This window comes from Bemisia tabaci, chromosome 2, assembly GCF_918797505.1.
Source record: "Bemisia tabaci chromosome 2, PGI_BMITA_v3".
Taxonomy (NCBI): Eukaryota; Metazoa; Arthropoda; class Insecta; order Hemiptera; family Aleyrodidae; genus Bemisia; species Bemisia tabaci.
This window is the reverse complement of record NC_092794.1, coordinates 45,565,157-45,586,957: the sequence shown is the minus strand read 5'-3', so window position 1 is coordinate 45,586,957 and position 21,801 is coordinate 45,565,157. Positions and strand designations below refer to the sequence as shown.

Sequence of the window (21,801 nt, the reverse complement as noted above, 5' to 3'; positions counted from 1 at the left end):
ATTTACTGAATAAAAGCTCAATGCATTCTAATAAAACTTCAATCATTTCAAAACTGGTTGAAAATTGGCTTTACTAAATCCATGAGCCCCAGGAACGTACAGATGGAATTGCTATATGGAGGTCTCCAGTCACCTATTCCTGCACTTAAAATTCACGCAAAATATGAAAAACTACTCTGTTTCCTGCTATGAATTTGTGTTATAGTTTTATCAAAGATATTATACAAGAAGCAAATCATCCACCAGGTGTAAATGAGATAGCAGTAATATTTAGGGTTTTGATTAGATAAGTGTACTTTAGGCTCCCTTAAAAAAGTATAGACTGAAAATTTGAGAAATCTACTCTTTTTCAGATCACTTGGATTGCATTTTTCAAAAAGGAACCAATGTTGCTAAAATTGTGTAATTGTTTTTACCTTGCAAATATAAATTGATCCCTTAAACAAGTTTTACCTTTACTCCCAATAAATTATAGATTCAGGATGAAAATTATCTCTGTAAATTTACTTTTTTGCACAATTTCAGTAATTTTATTACATAGAATGCGAGGAGCGCAATTCTAGCAACATTGGAATGTTCTCGGTTCCTTTTTGCGAAATGCAATCCACTTGGGAAACCATTTCATTACATTTTACACGTAAAATATTGTTCAATTTCAAAATGAAAAGCTCAATTTTATCTTGATTGTATCTTTAAATTTGCAACCAAAAGAGCTGGGCCAAAATTGATTTTCCACACCACTAGCTACGGTTATGAACTTTTTTCATCTGGCCGCTGGGGGTTAAAAAACGCAAGCGATTCTGAGTTTCATTTCTGCAAGCTTTTGATAATTAAGATTAAACATACCTGACAATTTTTTTCAGTAAATGGATTGAGATATGCGGCAGACCACAGACTAGCTGTTCAATGTGAGTGCAAGTGATGAGAGAAAGTAGTGGGACAGGAATGATCCATGACATGCCCTCCCGAATGGCTGCTATTTGGAGGTCCATTTCATGTAGACGGAATTGCACAGCCTGCTCTACATACTGTAACCTATTACGGAAGGTTAGAGGGATGCTTCGACCAGCTGCAACTATTGGGAGAAGCTGACCTGTCCAACTAACGCCTTCAAAACATTCTAGTGGAATTACCTTTAATAGAAAATAAACATTGCAATTAGCGAGGACTAGAGAGGTCTAAAGTTTACAAATCATAGACTTTCATGAAATTATCTATAATTATTTTGTAATCTGGTTTAAATTGGATTTTTTTAATTCCTGCTGGCTTTGTTGACTTCCATTCATTACAGAGATTTTAGCAGCAATTGTACTAAAGAAATCAGACAGACAGCGCTGGAAAAAACTTCTAGAAAAATAAGAACCAAGTTACCTCATGGAAATTTTCCTCTGTGACTCCTGATAAGTGGATGTCTCTAATGCCTCTTAGACTTTGAGCATACAGTGTGTCGTTTTCTTCAATATCCGCCATTGATACTGGTTCGTTAACAATCAACTTCCAAATGAAAGGTGACAGAGGTAGAGCTAGGGGTTTTTTAGTCCGTATTGCAACTCCAAACAAGATTCCTAAAAATAAAAAAATAAAAAAGATTACAGAATATCATTGGAGAATTAAGTAACGAATAAACATAAGAGATGAGAGAACATAATACATGTCTCGATAGTATACAAGAAAAAACGTTTGAAGCTAAAAGCAGTGTCCTCCTTCAAGGAGTGATTGCCAAATTGACATTTCGTTCTTTCACAAATCTTTCTTTATGATACGAAATTTCGAAATACATAGGAAGGAAAAATATACAAGAACAAATTTTTACCTAGAAATTTGAACCAGTCGAGATTTTTGAGCTGAGGATTGATCAAATATCTATCCTGATTGTAACCAGTTTCAGATGTCTTATTCGGAGTAGGAATTAAGAGAGGAACCGTAAACGAGAGAAGTTCATTGCACATTTCCGTAATAGTATCGTCAAATACACCACCAGCATCATCTGCACCTTCACCAATTAGTTTGACCTAGAGAGGGATAAAATGTTTGATAAAAGAAAGTCAAAATACTCATTAAATTTTTTTAAAATTCTAGAAGTTTGAAATGAAAATTGCTCCTTTGAAAGTGAACCAGATTGTGTAAGCAGGAGAGAGAAACAAAATCAGGAGCAATAAAAACTCTGGCAAATCTCTTGAAGAGAGGAAAATTGTTGCAATAATTTTAGAGCTTCCGGCAGATTCGAAAAATTTTCAAACTAAAATTATAAAATACATTATATGACTTTACAATCATAAGCACTCGTCTCTTCAACAAAAATATTGATTAGAACAGGCAAAAGAAAAACATGAAAATCTGGAAAAGTGATTACATGCTCAAGTCAAAAGAAAATGTAAAAAGGAGATATAGAAGCAAAAAGTATACCTTCCAAGCCCTGGATGGTAATCGCAGGTCAGCTGGTTTCATTCTGATAACTTGTGCTGCAATCTGTGTGAAAATCGGTTTCGTTGTGCGCTGTTTGCCGCGCGTGGCCAACCTTCTCACCGTGACTGGAGGACCATAATTTCGGCCTTGGACCATTGTGCGTCCTAAACAACGGACTAGAGGTAACGTGTAGACTCGTGGAGCCAGCAATGCACGCAGATGAGGGGACATCAACCATCGATAGGGTAAAATATTGCACCAATCACACTCCTTTAATTAACACATACAAAATATTTGGCTTAAGTGAAAAGTCTTCAAAGTAAGTCAATGTCAAGACTTAATATCAGTCTCCATCTAAAGAGCAGGAGCTTTAAGCTTTTCAGTGAAATTATGACTGTAAACACACATGCATACAATGGGAACTATATTGACGGTGAAACCCCCAAAACTCGCATTACAGTTTTGACTTTGTAGACTTCCTGTCACACTTTATTTTTTAAATGGAAAACTACTCAACATATATTCTTTAAGACTTCCACGATTTTTCTCTTCTGTGTGAAAAAAAATCTGGGAAAATTTCAAGGAATGATGTTGATTTGTTTTTCTTTATGAAAATGACATTGGGGTAGAGAAATTAAAACACTGCAAACAAAATACATAGTTTCGGAGTTTCACTATCAATATGTTTTCTCTCTAAACTTGTCTAGTTGTCTTAAATATTTTAAAAAATATTTTTAAAGAGCATTAAGACTAGATAGTACTAGACTAGATAGTACAAGACTAGATAGCACTAATTAGAGAGTATTAGGAGGTACTGTTCTTTTTTCAATACCAAGAAACGCCTACTTAAAAAAATTTCAGTTCCTCTAAGAGCTTCTTTGAGAGCGCCTTAAAATCTAGTCAACGATTTTCAAGTTGATGCAATCTAAAATATTCATGTACTGTTGTTATTTTGCCAAGTAGGGTCAGAAGAAAAAAGTGGAAGAATTCTTACTGAGGATGAGAGAGCAAGAAGTCGCCAACATGAGTACATTGAATCTGAGAAATGAAAGAGTAGCTTAAGCCTCGTTTGAATGGCACTCAGGGATAAATTTTGCAAAGAACCAAATTGACTAGGAATGGACGGAGGAAGACCAAATCGGAGCTTTGTTGAAAGACCATGTCTTTTCGGCAATGGTGGAGCTGTCCATGCCGCACTGTGGGCTCGCCCCGTAGAAATCTATTAAAATTAATCAAAAATTGAATATTAGTGTTTTAAATCTGGACAAAACAAAAATAATTGAGTAAAATGTTCACAATAAAAAGATGGAACTATGCATTAACAACCTGAGAAACAGGTCCAGATACATTTTCTTTAATAACTTTGATTCCAGATATATTAGAATTTCTAATCACCTTTACTGAAGTCACATGAGAATCAGGAAAACAGAGGACTTTTATTCAGTAAAGGGCTAGGTGCCAAGAAGTTAATTTTGAGTTATTTGCACTTTTATTTCTGACAACTGCTGCAAGTCATTCCACTAAGATCGTCTTTTAGACATTACACGCTCTACATATTCTTGTGTTGGTGACTTTGTTACGCATTAAGTTGTCCTTGGTGCTTAGAATGAAATGCCATGTCTAACTCAATTTCCCATTTTTCGGCATTAAGCCTGTTAAGGATTTCTTCAATTATCACTTTAGGTCTAAAATTTTTCAAACAGGAATTCTCAGGTGTCACTTTCAATACTCTGAAGAAAATTCTCTGAGCCAAACTATATAGTATTAAAGACAACATCTGATTTCACTCAAATCCACCCAAAAAATCAGTCCCAAGTGTAGAAGTCCCCCCTCCCCCCCACAAAAGTTGTCAAAAGTTGACTGTGGAGAGCAAGTGATTAATGTAGGGCTTGCAGCTCGGAGTTCTGGTCATAACAGCCAGATCCTTTTGAATTCTCTTGAACATTCCATAAAAACTAACTTTGATCGCCAATTCATGCACTGCGCACTTAAAAGGTGTACCTTAAAAAATTTTGTCAGGTCAAGAAGTTAGGAGAAAATACTTGCAAACATTCAATGAATCAGGTATGCAGAAAGTTTTCGGGTCTTCGTATTTTGAAAACCACTTTTACCCAAAGTTTTCAAAGCTATGACCTTTTTTTAGGTCCTTCATTCACAAAATTCCCTGATTTTGCAATAAATACGCAAATTTCATCGCAATTCTGCAGAGATTTAGGAATTCCACCGCTATTTCCAATAACACACAATTTCAGTCCTGTTGCCTACTAGTTTCCCCATTTTTTCATGCAAACGGCTACGTTTCTACACCCTTACTGTGAGGTCTCAAAATTAGCACTATCTGTTGAAGTAACAATATGTTAAAAAAAATTCTCTGCTCTGCTAACAGAGTCATTTACCCTAAAATATGATCATAACATAAAAACGCATCCAACCTGTTTGATATTCTTATTTTTGAGATCAGTAATCTGAAGTGGTTCTCGAATTAGAGCAGTTGTTGCCAGACCAAGTTGAGCATCAGAATTATTTCCCCATGCAAAAACTTCACCATTGCTTGTAAGAGCCAATGCATGTTCTGATCCAACGACAACATCTTCAAAGAAATGACCGCTTAGAGATGTAATCTGGGAGAAAAAGAAGAAAAAAAATTAATTGAGATTTAAAAGTCAAATAACTGGAGATAATGAGTCAAAGATTTTATACAGGGGCATTATACATTTACGTAACTCCCACAATTCTAAACTGCGTTTAGTGCATAGGACGGTAAAGATTAAGGAATTACCTTAAAAATAGGTGTTTCTGAAGTAAATTTTATTGAGATGCATTTCCTAGCTTTAAAAAGCTTTAGATAGCTCTTTTGACTTAAAATTTTTTTCAGATTATTATTTCTAAAAATTGTATCTTAAATTAAAATTTAACACACTGAAGTACGGAAAAATATTTAAAAAAATTCAGAAGAGAAAATTTTATTTTTAAAATTCACCATGAGCTTTGATATGTTTAATTTTAATTTGAAAAACAAATTTTACTTTGAATTTAGATTTTAAGGAAATTGATAACTGAGATCTTACTTGCTGAGGTTTGCAGTCTCCTTTGATTCTGTTCTCTGGAAGTCCGCAAAGTTTATCCATACCACAAGTGAATATTCGCCCATCAGTTGTTAAAAACACTGTGAACTGGGTTCCACAGCAAACTTTCTTTATCTCTTCTTCTGCAAGGGCCTCAACCAGCTATAAAAAAAAAGAGAGAAAAATGTGAAGGAAGAAATTAAACAGTCACAATTGGTCAAAAATACAATATAAATTTGCTAAAAAAAACCCCAGTACAAAATATATGACTTCAGTAAGACCTAAAATCATATTGCAATTTGACAGATTCCGAAATTTAAAAGATCAATCTTTTGGTCCCTTCCAGGACTTCAAGCTAATTTGCATGAACAGAATTCGGAATTTAACAATTAAATTCTCCAGTGAAATTTGATAAATTGGGGTCTTGCTGTATGAGTAATTAAATATTTTTACGAGACCAGCACAAAATTGCTTGTCTTCCACTTCAAAACAATGATCACTTCTATCCCCTTCCCTCCTCTCCCAATATTAAAGCCTTGCTTCTCCTTCTACCCTCCTTTAAAGGGGTTTGTCAGGCACTCTTAGACCCCTCCCTCTCCTCCTAAAATACTTAACGTCATTTGAGAACAGCATCCGCTCAAAATTCTCAGGATGAAGGAGTATAGATGTAAAAAATAAGTGCATATAAGTACTGTCCTTCAAATAGACATCATTTTTCAATTTGGATCAACAATTTCTGGCTCATTTGTAAAAACACTTAGGTGCATAAGGAAACTAATGGTACATACGTTGTTTCTGACCTTTGCTGGAAATAAAGGTTTATAATTGCAGAATGTAGTCCAAGTGACATACCTGAGGTGTGGACTTTGTAGTGGTATGCCCCAGACCTAATTTCCCGTATTCGCCATCACCAAAAGTGTATACTCGGTTGCCGCCTTTGGCAACACATGCAGTATGGTTTAGGCCACAAGAAACTTGCTCAACTTGAACATGTAGCAAGGATAAGACCCACTCTGGAACATTCTTGTTGGTTGATGAGCCATGCCCCAGACGGCCATAGTCACTGTTGCCGAAAGTGAAGAGTTTCCCATCGGCAGTTACTACTGCACTGTGCTTGAACCCACATGCAACCTGTAAGATACATTGTCATTGATAAAATAAAAGTAAAGGTCAGTAAAGCTACATAAAACTAAAATAAAAATTCTTGCCGTCGTTTTTCGGTGACTTGTAGAAGCAATCTTTTTCATTTCTTTTTTTCACTCTGAAATAAGTAATGCCTCTCATGCCCCTGGAGATAAAATTACCATTCAAGAGACATGCAGCCAATGCAACTTCAAAATTTTTTTTTTTTAAATGAAATTTTTCGCCCTTCAGGAATGCCAGTTGAAAATAGAAAGTATGGCTGTCTAAATTGCACATTATAGCTTACTATGCTCGTACCAACTACATAAAGACTATAGATTGTTGGCAGCCTTTGAAAAAACACAGCCAAAATGAGGCGCCTGTTCAAAAAGAGGATTGGGGATGGAGGTACCTATTCTGGTTCTAACCTCCACACCTGAAAATAATATGGGTTCTTATGGGAGTTTTTATAACAAAGGATTTGGCGATAAAATTTTCGTTATAAACTCACTTGATGGATGCCTAAGTTTTATACAGGACACAGGTTTGCAAATATGTATGCTGTTTCTTCTGAATTAGAACAAAGTCTGGAAACGTTAAATTCTTATAAGGAATTATGGAAATTGACCATCCGTCTTAACCCAACTTTTGCTACTGGCTGGGTACGCAATTCACCGTTGGTGGAGCATAGAATCAGCCCATCTTTATTTTCAAAATCATTAGCTCATACAAAACTCATTTCAACACGGAAAAAAAAATAATAATATTAGCTGACCTGAATAACGTCTTCTCCTTGGAGAGCTTCAATCTGACGAGGTCTTCTTTGTCGATCGCTATTACCATGGCCCAACTTTCCATAATCACCATCTCCCCAAGAGAAAACTTCGCCACTTTCAGCCAGGGCTAAGCTGTGTCCATCACTTCCGCAAGAAGTTGCCAACTCAATAATGACAAAACCTTGAAGTGCAGATATGATACTGAGAGTATGCAGATCGTCTGAGTGGCCTTGCCCCAGCCGTCCGTAACTTCCCTCTCCGCAAGACAGAACCGTTCCATTCGGCTCGATCACAAACGTGCAATTTAAGCCACAAATTACTTGTTGAGCATTAGAAAAAGACTCCACTAAAAATGGCACGATCCAACTTCCGGCTTCTGCTAACTGCCCATAGCGACCAGAGCCCCACATATAGGTGTCACACTTGCCACCAATTTGCCAGTCTTGAGGCATCGTTTTTGCCCAGCACATCAGCTGCGTGTCCGCTTCCAGGCTCCAGTTCTCATTGTTGATTGCCATTTGCCAATCTTCCTCGGAATTTGCTATGTCTACTTTGTGCCTGAGAAATGCAGATGGGAATGGAGTTCGATTAACGAGAGCATCCGCAGTTTCTGATGCGACACTCAACGTGTGCAACCATGCCCAGTCCGGATTGATATCCCCGTTAAAATCATTTGGTGGTGATTCTGGAGAGCAAAGAATGTTTTCCAGGTGTAATGACAAGGCTAATGTCACAAGGCACTTCAAATAGTCGCTGAATACAAGTTGCTCTCCGTTCACAACATGTGGCTTCTCATACTGATACTGTTGAAGAATAATCGATGGCAAATTTTGGAACAGTTTCCGCAAACATGGAGCTGAGTCAAGGCCGTAAATGTCCTGCTTCAACAATGCATTTCGACATGCTGCTAGAACTCGGTCATTGTGGTAATTGTGAGTATTGAACTCGACTAGATTGATATCTTTTGAACGTGCGAAACAAGCTGCAAGTCCGTAGTCTGCTAGCCACGCAAGACTTTGAACTCCACCTGAGCCGGTATGAGTATTGAGAAGGGTGCCATCCTGCAAAGACCAGATGTAAACAACACCACTGGGGCCTTTCTGACAGCCTGATGCCAGCAGTTCGCCAGTGTGATCCACAAGAAGCGAAATTACAGGATTATATAGATGACCCTGAACGCTATGCAGTAATTTGATGGGCAAGATTTCTTGATTCAATGCCTCTTCACAAGAACTAGGGTGATCTGGTACAAGCCATATGTTTATTAAACCCATAACAGTCCCGATGCATAATACATAGGGATACGGTCGCCCTGAAAGAAACAAAAAAATTACATTGATTATGGCGTAAATTTAAGGATTTAAGGAGAGCAGAGGAGAAATGACATAGACAAGCAGTTGCTGTCTTCCATTTGAGAATTGGGAGTCCAACTGTGGTGCACCTGTCAGAATGATCAAATCTGAAATTGCATCAAGTTGCCGAGAAAAATGTCGCTTTAGAATGCATTTTCCATGTTATAGTGTTCGATTGAGCTAAAGCTTCACCAAAGTTGTCCTTTTAAAGATGCTTTGTTCAAGATTTCCTTACACTTCTTTTAATCACCAATTAAACGAAATGAGACTTTCCCAAGAAATGGAACCGTTTAAGGAACGGCCACAAAAATAACCATATATGTAGGGTTAGGCTTATAAAAATTATGTTAACTAAAAATTAGGAGAAGATTTAATCATTTACCGACAACTGGCGACCAGGTCAATGAAGTAGGGTCCTGTGAGCTGACAAGAGAATGGACACAATGCCACTCATCCTTGTCTTGTTGTTTCTTCCAAAGGCGGCAACAACGGTCATCTGTCCCGCATGTTGCCAGCAAGACACCGTCAGGACACCATTGGAAGCAAGATATGGCACTCTGAAAGAATTTGAAAATGAGACATTAGCAAACTAATCCTCAACCAAAGGTAGAAGTTCAAACATAAAAAAAAAGAAGAGAAATGTTGTGTCAAAGTCTCAATGCTCATACAGAGATAATTAGTTCTTGATGTAAGAAAAATAAATTAGGGTTGATTGAAAGAGATTAAACAATAGAGGAGTTATGGAACATGAACATGCTGATGTTCGTGCCTATACATGGTATTTTTAAACTATTTTTTCATAAGGGCCAACGCCAAAATCGTTTTTTTTAACTTATCACAGCTAATATTTCAAGAAATGACCATCATTGTAAATTTCAGCTGATCGATACATTTACTGGAGCAAGTTTTCAAATAGGAAAGTCCTCAGTCCAGAGGGTCTGGAACCCCCCCCCCCCCCCCCCCTGGTAGGAAAATTTGCCTCAGAAATGTAATTTTCATTATTTTCAGAAATTTTTTTACCTGTAGACTCCCATAAGAAATTTTCGTTACAAAATTTATAATAATTTGGAGAATAGTATCATTTCTGGTTTCTTCTAATCTGAACACGGACATTTAAAATGGAAACAAGGAATAAACAAGGAAGTACAAACCTGATGTGCCATAATTGAAATCGGTTCAAAATTGTTCTGTTTCTGAGCAAACTTGACTGTTCCATCACTGAAAGCCACAGCAAAGTGCTGCTCATCTGAGAACCATGAGATGTGAGTGACTGACGCACCTTGTTGCGTCAACTGGGGTAAGTCACTTTTACTGAAAGATCCACAAGACACGGAAATGTAAGCCAGTGAACCATTGGCTCTTCCTACAATGAGCGATTCATCAGATGAGGATGAACATTCTCGTGGCCAGCAAAGAGCTGTGATCCATGTCTCGTGGATATCTATGAGACTATTTTCACCAAACTTCCAAGTTTCTGGAACATTAATACCAAACAAGTCAGATAGGAGAGACGATTAAACTAATTATGTGATCTTACCAAATAAAGTGGTAACTCCAAAGATGAAGTTTTGAGAAAATGAAACAAAAGGATTTTGAACTTGGAATTTCAGTATGAAAGTCCTCCAGTCTTCAAGATTGCATCCTAAAACTCTTCGAAATCATTTGCGTAATTAAAAATCAACGGAATTTACCTTGCTATAAAACAAGGGACTTATAGGTTCTGTGTTAGGCAAGACAACAGCAAATATGTATGTGCTATCTTCTGCTTGCTTGCGACATTATGTTCTTGACAAAAAAACTTGAGAAATACCATGAGAGTTAGTGCAAAGTTGAAGATATAGAGAAAAGACAAGGATGTTACCAATTCTACAACAGGAATCCATTAACAATAAGTAAATAGTAAGTTTAAATGTTTTATTTTATTTACTTATTTTTATTTTTTTCCCCTTCATGTAAACTTTTATCCTTGATCTCTGTAAATCCCCACTCTTCACGAATTTGGTCTGGAAAGAGCCCCTCCAAAATCCCTTTTTTCCTCAGGAGATTTTTAACTACAAGTAAATATTAAATAAAAAATCTGGAAGCGACTTTAACTGCAATATTGAATGTCCAATCGAATTTTCATTTCATTTTAATGTATTAATACCTAACTTCTCTGATCTTTTCTCATAAAATTTGTCTTTTTCCAAAAATTATATGGAATCATGGGTACCTGGTAGGTGCCAAATGTTGATGGTATTCTCCATGGATGCTGCGATGTAGTCTCCGGAGGGCGACCAGCTGAGACAACATACTTGCTCACCATGCAACTCACTGCCGTAATGGTTGTCTGACTTGTAGAAGACAAGCGTACGTTCTAAACTCGGATTTGGGAAACTCCAGACTCGGACCGTGCTATCGTAGCCACACGTTGCCATCAGATTCCGACTTTCGTGGTATAAAACACAACTTACTCGATTGTCATGCCCTTGCAATGGGCGCACATCACAACTGTCGATAGCTCCACACAAATCAACCAAGTTCAGCGATTCAGAGAAATAATTGGAGCCGGAAACTGATTTGTTGCCGATGCATTTGACCTGATGATCACACAAAGTGAATTTAAATTATTTGTACAATGAATGTGATCTAGAAAAATTAATCGACGTTTCTGGGATTTGATTTGGAGAAAGCATAATTTTACTGTTATATCAATGATAAGGGTCAAAAAATAAGTACCTCAGATTTAGAGGTTGTAAGTCTCCACTCATTTTTTATTTTTTCAAAGGAAAACTGACCAACAGTTTCAGATCTACTGGTTTTTATTTACTCAAACTTTTAATTTTGCAACTTTCATGATAGGGGAAAGAATTTAATAGCTTAACATATATGTATAAAACAAACAGCAAAGATGATTGACTTTAATCAAGTAAAACCGATGAAGATCTTTAATTTTGTGATTGGCTTATATTTTGATAAGAAATAGGCCTTACCAACTGCACTGCAGCCCACTGTCGGTGGTCAGGACTCAAGCGCTGGGAGAGAATGCACATGGCAAGCGCATTGGGAAGGAGCAGAGGTCCAACATGTTTGTCTGTTGGACTCAGAGGTACTTTCTCCTCACTGTCACTGAGTGAATGACCACCATGTGACGTCAACAGCGAGACAAGAGCCTGTGTAACTTTAAAGGTAATCTCAGCGCCACCAGATGCAACATTCAGCAAATCCTGCAGAAAAAAATTATCATGAAATAAGATCTCATTTAACACCAACTTCGAATTTTTGATAAACATGGGGGAAAATATTTTAAATACAAAGGGTGAAAATATATCATCTCAATAGAGATAAACAGCAATAAATTTCATTAAGATACACGCAAAACTCTTTAAATATATCGAATGATTGGGACTGGACTGGTTCTGATAATTTCAGAAGAGATCAATTATAAACAAATATTAAAATTTTAGATCGCAAGCCATGGTTAACTTGATTGAAAATGGATTGAACTTTTGTACTAAGACATAACATTAGAAACACTGGGTATCACGTTTTCAGTGCGTTTCAGGCATGCGCAATTGCCAAATAGGTCTGGATAATCCCGAGTCTTAATAACACCATGTCCAGTTATGTGATTGGAAGTTTGATGTAACAGTAAAAAATAAAACCAGAAAGAGAGAGAAAAAATCCACAGTAAATGAGAGGTGAGTAATTTGTAGGTACTTGCATTATCATCGAAAAAAGGTAGTAACGAAGGCGAAACTGAGAATAGATTGTAAATGACGGATTTTGCAACTCTATTGACAAATTCAATAATCAAAATAAATAATAATAAAAATAACTTAAAAATTCAAGACATTATATACAGCACTTTAGTTTTTTGTTAAATTTTTCTTTAAACCACTAATCCTTTTCAAATTTCACTTTGTTGCATCTCAAAAAATAAATTCCCACAATGGAAGACAGTATCATGGAACATAATCCTTCATTTAATCTTTAGAGAGAGTGAACATACTTGAGCGCACATAGAGACGATCATCTTGGAGGCATCAGGGTCTGACTGTGCTAAAGCAGCGATAGCGTTCGATAAGTGTCCCAAATAAGACGAGGAGACTTTTAGTGAACTACTAGTTGTTGATACAGTTTTAAATATGACTGATGAGACTGGATTGAATGACTTAGCAGTGCTGGATTCTGAGACAGGTGACAACTCGATTCGCCCCAAAGCTAACAGACTCATCAAACGAATGACCTTCCTGACATCAGACAGTCCTATTGATTTCAGGCCATCCGCTAAATTGCATGTTGAGCAACTGAAAAGTGAGAGAGAAAATTTTCAGCAGTTATTACCAACTGAATTAGGGCAACAATAGACTGATTGAAAAAAATAACAGTGACAAGGAAAGAGCTGAGCAGTCTGATATTAAGTTACCTGACAGAGAGATATGAGAGGATATTCATTATTGCAGTCCTTGAGAGAGAAATGAGAAGAATTTTTAACATTTTCTTCAAAACTGCAACTCGATCTTTGGTCATTGTTGACAAGAGGGCAGCCTGCTCCCCGAGCGATTTGTGTTTGTCGGCATATGTTGCAGAGGATTGATTTTCATGACTGGTTGTTGAGCCTTGACCCCAAGATTCTGGAACTGTAGCTACCGATTTGGCACCAAGCTCATCAGGGCCTTTGAACAGAATCACCTCAGGGACAGAAAGGGACACCTTCGAGATGGCTTCGTCCAAATTATGCCCATCTGGTACATTTTCTAAATTAGCCCCTGACATTTCTGGAAAAAGAGATTTTATTGGATTAAAAGAGTGTTACTTGAAATTGAGTAATTTTATGGTTCACGACTGCGAAAACATGTGATCATAAATATGTAGAGGTTAGGGATTTTTTCCTCCTCAAATGGACTTCCTGTAAAAGCAGCTAATAGGTGAAAATTTCATGAACGATTTTTTATTCATTTTACTGATTTTAATTTCATCAACCAGACTGCAAAATTACAAAAATATCAGTAGGTTTTAAACGACAAAGCACCGACAAAGACAGTTGATGGCGTAAAGAACATTTAGAGGGCCAGATTTGATCCAAATGAATTTCTTAGATTTTTCTAAATTTTTTGACATCATTTGCATCACTTAAATTGTCAAACATAATTACTTAAAATGAAAAAAATCCCTTTACTTTTTTGGTAATAAGTTAGCATCTCAGGCATATTTTGATAAGAGCAAAATAATCAGAGATCAGATTTAATGTGCATTAAGTTCCTATGTTTTCCCCAATTTTCCTTACGTTATTCTCATCACCCAGGTAAGCAAAAACAATGTGTGAATACTAGAAAGCTTTTTTTCTCTGTCATGAAGCAAAATAGTGTGTGTGGACTTTTACCTTGCGCTTCGACACTGTCATCGGAGAGAAGATCGTAAAGGCTGCCACTGTATTTGATCCGACAGCTTTTGCAAAGAGTATACCAATTGCATACTATTTTCCCGCATCTTGATAGACCTAGAGGCATGTTGCATCCTTGGTGTAGAGTCAAAAAGTGTTCTTTTAGCAGCGACAAGGTAGGAAATGTTTCAGAGCAAAGGAGACACACCAAAGACCGTACATCAAGTTTATTGAGATTGTCCAGTCCGCTAGTGGTGGGTGAGTCTATGAAGCTAGAACCGACTTGCGAGTACAAAGGTTGTTCATTACCACAGACTTGTTCTCTTTCTCTTTCTGTGTTTCTCTCAGACTGGAGGAAAGTCCACAATTCTGAGGTTAATTCATTTCTTGCTTTGGCATATGCACTTAAGACTGAGCGAACGCTACTATCGGGAGGATTATTGTCGAAGAAGTCATTGTACATGGTTTCTGGCTCTGCACTAGAGGCTCTGGCGTTTGTTGCTGTTGAGCTTTGGGCTTCAAGTTCTGTTAAAGGATGCTCGATCATCCATGTAGCAAGCTTACTGATGATTTTGGCTGGCGACTGAGACACAGAGACTGAGATGCTGAGGCTGTTTCTCAGTGCGTAGGCTGCTTTCATGATGTGTTTCAGAGAGAATCCCATTTCTTGCAAGTGAGGAATAATAGGCTTGGGTAGATTTGCGGCAATTGGATGATTGAATAAATAGTGTAACAGAGGATTGCCCCGCATTTTAGCCATTTTTGTCAATGAGGCAGGGGTTTGTGCAACACTTGGCGGTGCGTTTTGGTGACTAAAAAAATGACCTCTGCCACGAGATTTGGAAGAACTGGGTAGATTGTAGCTGGATGAATTTGATGATAAAGCAGACTCAAAAATTGTTGACGAGTTACTCTGCCTCAGAACTTTGATGCGGGACTCCAACTCGCTGATACGGTGCATTTTTTCAACTTTAACTTTGACATGAGTGCTGTGCAAAATACTAAACACGCGTTCCAACTCGCTTAAAGGAACTAAATTTCTAATAGAGCACGGCTCTATACTTTTTTCAGTGATACATTGGAAAATCGTTTTCAAAGCATCTTTCAGAAGAGCATCTGAGGAACTTTCTTTTTCTGATGGCTCCAGTGGCTGGGCTGTGTCTTTTTCAACATGAACACCTAATTTCGGTACTAACAGTAGTTCTGCCAATAGGTTAGAGTTGATTAAAATTGTTAATGTTTTCATAGCTGCTGTCTGTAGAAATGAAAATTTTATCAATTTATCTTCGTATTCTAAAAGCTTTAATTCTGCAGACTTAACAGCGACTGACTTTTTGACTAACTCTTCACTGCATGGCTGAGGAAGAGCAGCTGGGGCAGGCGATCGAAGCAGATCGACGAAATTGCCGCGTTGCTGCGTGACTTCATCAATTATGTTGGTTACCATTTGAGCACTGAGCCTCTCCACAGATTTCTGAATAGGTAGCGGAGATTTAGCAGTCTTCGTTACATCTGTTGTCTTGTTCAACAATTCAAGTTCCTCAGGGTCAATATCACAGGTAGGCAGAGGTACTTCATTTGTCAGACCACTTATTTTCGCAAGATCCAGCAACGTTTCTGCAGTAAGCTTCGGGAATTTATGGATGTTAAAAGGATTGCACGGAACAGGCTCCAGATAATTAAAAGGAACATCAGTTACCCCACCCTCTGGTTCATCCCACAGGACGTTGACTGTCAAAATGCCTTGTTTCACAGTTCCAAGGATGGTTCCAGTTCGTTTACTGGACTTGTGAATGCACTTACCACCGACTCTGAGACCTCTGTCAACATCTCCGATCACAGCCAGTGCAGGCCAGACATCTTTACATAACTTTGATAAGTTGATGTCCCTCTGCTTTTCGCTCTTTTCTCCCTCAAGTTCAGATACATCAGGTTCTGTCCTTACGCCTCTGTCCAATTTTTCTTCAGCCAGAGTCTCTTTCACTTTATTTAAACGCTCTACAAGACTGTTGTTAATGCACTGGGTCCAGGAGTCGCATTCATGCAGGGAGCGAATGAGAGATATGTACGCTTCCACCATGAGAACTGGGGTTGGCGCACACTGGGGATCTCCGGCTGATAGTTCCAATGGTGAGCCTCTTACTTGCATATCCGTGAGTTTCACCTGTGGAAGAAAAAATGTCAGATTTCAAAAATTAAATAGAGTTTGAAATTAAGTGCAAAGAAACTAGAAGGATATGGACTGGGCAAGTGTGCAGCCGAGAAAAGTAGTTACTTGTTGGTCACATGTACGTGCAACATTCTAATGCTTTTCGTCAACTCAAGAAGATACATGGAAAAATTTACGAAATTTTGTTTTACTGCTAGATTTCAAAATGTGTCAAAATAAAAACGAAAATTATAGTCACTTTAGCTTTGTCAATAAAATAAATTTTTTCAGTTGTATAATGATCATAGCAAAATTATGACCTTATTAAATGAGAAGTACATATTTCTTTATTTTTTTTTTTTTATTGACTTCTATGAGTTACTAATTTTTTCTTTCAGAAAGGGTAAGTAAACCATGTAGCTTACCTTTTCACCAGGATTTGTTGAATAGAAAATGACGCATGGATGAAGTTCAGCTGTTGTGTCGATATCTACAAAGGCTAAAATTGGCTCCGCACCATTTTTCCCAAAGCTAAGAGTTTTGGCATCCATGTCCAGCACAGCAACAATGTAATCTCCTTGAGTAAAGCTTGGCAGGGTAAAAGCCAACTCTCCACCGTGATAAAGATGTCCACTGTACGCACGGTACAACCACATATCAGTTGTTGTACGATGATTGAAGTCTTTTACTGGCCATTTTGATATACCTACACAAGTCCCCTCATTGCCTTTGTGCTCTTTAACAATTAGAAACTTCCAGGAATAGCATCCTGACGAAAAGGAAACATTGGTTAATCCATAGCCTCTACCTCCTGTGCAGTGGACAAGTGTTTGATTTGATTCAACATTGCAACTTAGGCACTTATCTGCATCAAAAGCTATGTCTAAAATAGGAATATTATCTTCGTTAAAAGTTAAGAGCCCATTGGGTGAGGACAATTTTTCTAGCTCCTTATCAAGCTCCATTTCACGTTTCAATGCTGTCTGAGAAGAGACGCTCTCAGGTATGATCCACAAGTTAGCAGACAGTTCAGTTAGAAGTTTGTCTATGATTTTCTCACGGCAAAAGTCCTCCCCAGAAAAAGGTAATATGATAGACAAGAGGTCTATTGCCAAAAGCTTGGGTCGCAGAGCCTCAACCTTCGGTAGATTGAAAGGTGACATGCTTAATATATTCACAAGCCCATGGATCCACTTCGGAGTTGCAAAAAATGTAAGCATTGATTTGTTCTTCAGAATTTTCTTCAAGAAAGAGAGGAACTCTCCTAAATTTTTCTCATCTACGTTGGCTGGATAGAAATTGCTGCATAATCCAATCAAGAGGCCTGAGTTACTACACGGAAGGGCAAAGTTTTCATCCTTGTAGGGCTGACAATCCTCTTCACTGATCAATTCAGGAGAAGTCAACGCAAGGAGAGTTTCAAAGTGTTCAACAATCTTCTTCTTGGTTGTTGTGTCCAATTCATCAGCAAACATACTACAAGCTGTAGAAATGATTCGCAAAAGTTGAGATGAGCTTTGCACGAGCACAGACTGGTGATCCAGGCAAAAGACATAATTTGAAAGTTCTAGGATTAGAGGCAAAATACCACACTTAACTGCATGAACAACATCTTCCGCCGAGTAGTGCATGCTTAAAGCAAAAACAGTTAGCACCTGCAATTGCACTTCTTTAGAATCGTCCAGCGAATAGAACATCAAATACTGCATGCCGGCCTCCAAGGATTTGACGAGAAGAGAGTATATTTCATGGACAACCAACCGAATTTCTTTCTTAATTACTGTTGGTGCAGTTTTGATAGAATGATAATAATGGTGTAAATGTGTAATACACGATGAAGAGTCACTCGTGAATCCAAAACAGCCGCATAGATACTGTTCGTACACACAATTAAGTAGTTTTAAGTTTTCTCCGTTAGCATCTTTAACTTCACTTGGTTCTTGGAGCAAGGAGTAAATCTGTTTCAAAGCTGACAGTCTAACTTTTGCCCGTGAGCACTGCTCTTTTAATCCTGCGACTACATTGCCAATTTTGGTACTCCACCCCTTTGATACTTCGCTCCATGGAGTTAATGCTATATCATCATAGGGCTCGTCTAGCAAGAAACTAATACAAGTATTACACAGAGTTCGACAGGTCTCTTGATTGTGAGTTTTTCTTGCTAGTGGTTGAATAGCTACGATAAAAAAGTAGCATCGTTCTAAAATTGTACTGCAACGGTCTACGAACTGTTTCTCAGCAAAGAAAGTATATGTTGATGATTCAATCGGAGGTGGTTCGATAACACCTTGGTGTAGATTTACTTCATCGTGAGGGTCTTCTCGATCGCTGTCTGGCTCTTCCGGCTCATGAGAGACAACTTCTAATTCTGTACTGGAAGACAGTAACTTGCCTCGCAATTTGAAGACAGCTTGAAAGATTTCATCATTCATTCCACTGGGAACACGGTCCAAATCTGTGAGATCATTAATTTTCATCAGGACCAAAACGACTAGTTTTGAAATTAAATCTAGAAGATTGTTGTCTGTATTGTAATCGTAGTCATTTTTTACTGCATATTCGACTAGGTTGCTGACGATTGACTCGTGTAAATAATTAAAACTTGAGGCAGAGAGGTCATGTTTGGTGCTATGTGAAAAGATGATTGATTTAACAGCTTCAATAAAAGGAGAGTCGCAGACAGACAGCAATTTCATTAGGACTTCTGACTCTTGCTTGGCTTTATCTTTATTTTGAATTAAATAACAAAGCGAGAAACTAAAATTTTCAGAATTTCTTGTGATGTCGACTGATTCATCTAGCTCCACTAAACCATTACTAAATAACATTGTATTATTTAGCCATCGATAAGTAGCTTCCTCCGCATATGTCAGTGGCTGTCCACTAAGCAAGTGATTCAGACACCGCCCAATTAGAAGTGCAAGAGATCGCTCGAGATCAACAGCCCAAGTCCACGAATCATCTACTGAGGTGCTTTCATCGGTTGGAGCAGTTTCTGAAGAATTGTCCGAATTTGAAGGTAAAACTCTGTTCAACTGATCATACACAGGCAAAATCTCAAGTAGGTTTGGTAAAAATATCTGAATTGAAGAAATCGGCATTATCAATAAACTATGTACAATGGTTGATAGCATGGACCCAGCAATTGAATTTAAGATAATACTGTGAAGAACACATGACAACCGTGGATATTTGGAAATCACAGACACAGCTTTATTCAAGACCTCCACTATGGAGGGAAACAGGATTGATATATGGTGACGTAAGAGTAATAAACTTTGCGAATTTGAACTAAAATTTGCTATACAATCGGCTAAGATGTGCATGTTGATTGAACACATTAGATCATACAAGTGTTGGGAACACTTCGGCAGGGTAACAGCTTGGTTTTCGTCTGACTTTAGACTCTCATCCTCGATGAGTTGCAAAGTTTGGTAACTAAGATTCTTGATAAGTGTGTCAATTAGATTTTGAATCAATTGCATATCAGAGTCAGACAATGGGCTGGTCGAAGCATATCCCAAAATTGTTGCAATATGTGAGTGTTCTTTGAGACTAGAGACAATGATACTTAGGAGCATTTGCTGTCCTTTGATTAAATTTAAGTTTTGCGGAAGGAGAGACTGTAAGAGTTCTAAGCGTTCACGCAATGGTGGCAGCAACAGGGGAGCTCCAACTGCCAGGCACTCCGTAACAGCAGTCTCAACACATGCAGGCAAAGGGAGATCGACTAATTTGAACAACAAGTGACGCAATGGTGCAGCTTCCGACCCCAGAACAGACGAAGATGCAGAGTCACCATAGGCAAGAGACAAATGAGCAGACAAAAGTCTTAGACAGAGAATCACAAACTCTTCGTGTTTTCGGCTTAGTGTTAACGTATCGCTGTTCTTTTCTTCGCAGCAGAATTTCTGGAGGAAATTTCTAATCAGGAAGAACATGGGCTCTTCAAGGTCCACACAGAATGGTCGATGCCATGTTATGACTTGTCGCTCCGTTGGTAATGCAGTCCAAACTATGCTATGATTTGTTCCAGCAGAAATCTGATGAGTTCTGACTCCGTCCAAGCCAATCACTTTTCGCGGTCTTACAACTGGACTTGTTGAGTGACCCTGGCCACATTGACCCATCGAATTGTTGCCCCATGCATATACATCACAGTTGTGTGAAAGTGCCAAGCAATGAGAATCTCCAGCAGATATGTCGACAATCCGAGTGTTAGACAGGTCATCAAGTAATTTTGGAGCGGAAAAAACTGTGTCTGCCGCACCTGACCCAAGACATGGTCCACCACCCCAAACCAAAACTTGGCCATTTGAGGTGAGTGCCATTGAGAACTGACTGCCAGCACAAATTTTTCGAATGTACATTCCTTGAAGGGCTTCGATCACTTTAGGTCGGTATATTTTGGCAGAGTCCCCATGGCCTAATTTACCATAGTCACCAGAGCCAAAGGACCAAAGGGTTTTCCCATCGATGGAGAGAGCGAGAGTATGAGCAGAGCCGCATGCAACAGATCCGACACCACCAATATCATGAACCAAAGTGGGAACAGGGCGACTGTTTGAATCTCCTAGGCCTAATCTCCCATGTTCACCTTCACCCCATGTGTACAACTCTCCTGTGCTAGTAACAGCTGCGCTATGCCTGTAACCAACATGAATGCAAACCACTTTTTTTCCACTCAAGACTCCTGTGATGAGTTTAGGTTGTTTCTGAGTTGATGTCCCACCATGTCCTAATTTTCCATAATCACCTGAAAAGGTAAAAACAAAACTCAATTGATTTTTGAAAGGCAAAGATACATTTTAAGTGAGAAAAAAAGTATTCTTCGATATATGATGACTAAAGACAGCTATTGCGGTAGGATGTGTTATACCTCACCTTTTAATTCCAATTTTCAAGTCATGTTTTAACACACTACAAAACGTTTCTTTTTTTGCGAATGTTTTCATAAGTATCCCTAATTCCATTCATCTTTTTAATTTGCTTAAAAAACAAAGCTGACTACCCGTATTATTTTCGAGCAAGTACACCTGCCCAAGCGCACATAAACACACACCAAAAACAAAACAGGACTCATTTCTAAAAATAATCTGTACTTATTGTTAGTGTTGGCTTTACTGATATTTTAGGACCATTTTTATACTTATAGTTGAATTTTTTGAAATGCGAACAGAAATTTTTAATTGTCATCACTCGATAAAAGTTTTATTAAGATTCGTCGATTGATGAATTAGAAAACTCAGACCAAAGTTACTCTTACCATCTCCCCAGCTGTAAACTTGACCATCTTCTGATAGTGCTAAAGAATGGCCATCACTTCCTTTCGATGTGGAAACTTTCTTTATTCTAGCCTCTATAGGCAGCTTTTTGGGGGTCTGCTGATTGCTCGAATCTCCAAGACCCAGGCGTCCATAACTACCTTTCCCACAGGCGCTGACAGTTCCATTTGTATGAATGAAAAAAGTGCAGTATTGACCAGCTTCAACCTAGCGAGGGACAAAGAAATTTTTAGTCATAACTCAAGGAAAGAAAATGTAATTAAATTGATTTCGGAACTCAT

The 21,801-nt window shown here is 38.1% G+C and overlaps 1 protein-coding gene across 1 annotated transcript in view; it reads right to left on the bottom strand.

Annotated features, from left to right (window-relative positions):
• LOC109040033 (probable E3 ubiquitin-protein ligase HERC1) overlaps positions 1-21,801 on the bottom strand; it is a 30,038-nt gene that overhangs the window by 1,119 nt on the left and 7,118 nt on the right. Inside the window, exons 7-24 of the mRNA XM_019055795.2 lie at positions 21,502-21,727; positions 16,661-20,991; positions 14,087-16,250; positions 13,130-13,481; positions 12,713-13,010; positions 11,694-11,927; positions 10,934-11,300; positions 9,873-10,195; positions 9,104-9,278; positions 7,369-8,681; positions 6,324-6,602; positions 5,475-5,633; positions 4,839-5,027; positions 3,401-3,625; positions 2,407-2,676; positions 1,814-2,012; positions 1,372-1,565; positions 847-1,133 (exon numbers count right to left, since the gene is read on the bottom strand). Coding sequence (XP_018911340.2) covers positions 847-1,133; positions 1,372-1,565; positions 1,814-2,012; positions 2,407-2,676; positions 3,401-3,625; positions 4,839-5,027; positions 5,475-5,633; positions 6,324-6,602; positions 7,369-8,681; positions 9,104-9,278; positions 9,873-10,195; positions 10,934-11,300; positions 11,694-11,927; positions 12,713-13,010; positions 13,130-13,481; positions 14,087-16,250; positions 16,661-20,991; positions 21,502-21,727 — 11,585 coding nt within the window. The remainder of the gene's footprint in view (positions 1-846; positions 1,134-1,371; positions 1,566-1,813; positions 2,013-2,406; positions 2,677-3,400; positions 3,626-4,838; positions 5,028-5,474; positions 5,634-6,323; positions 6,603-7,368; positions 8,682-9,103; positions 9,279-9,872; positions 10,196-10,933; positions 11,301-11,693; positions 11,928-12,712; positions 13,011-13,129; positions 13,482-14,086; positions 16,251-16,660; positions 20,992-21,501; positions 21,728-21,801) is intronic.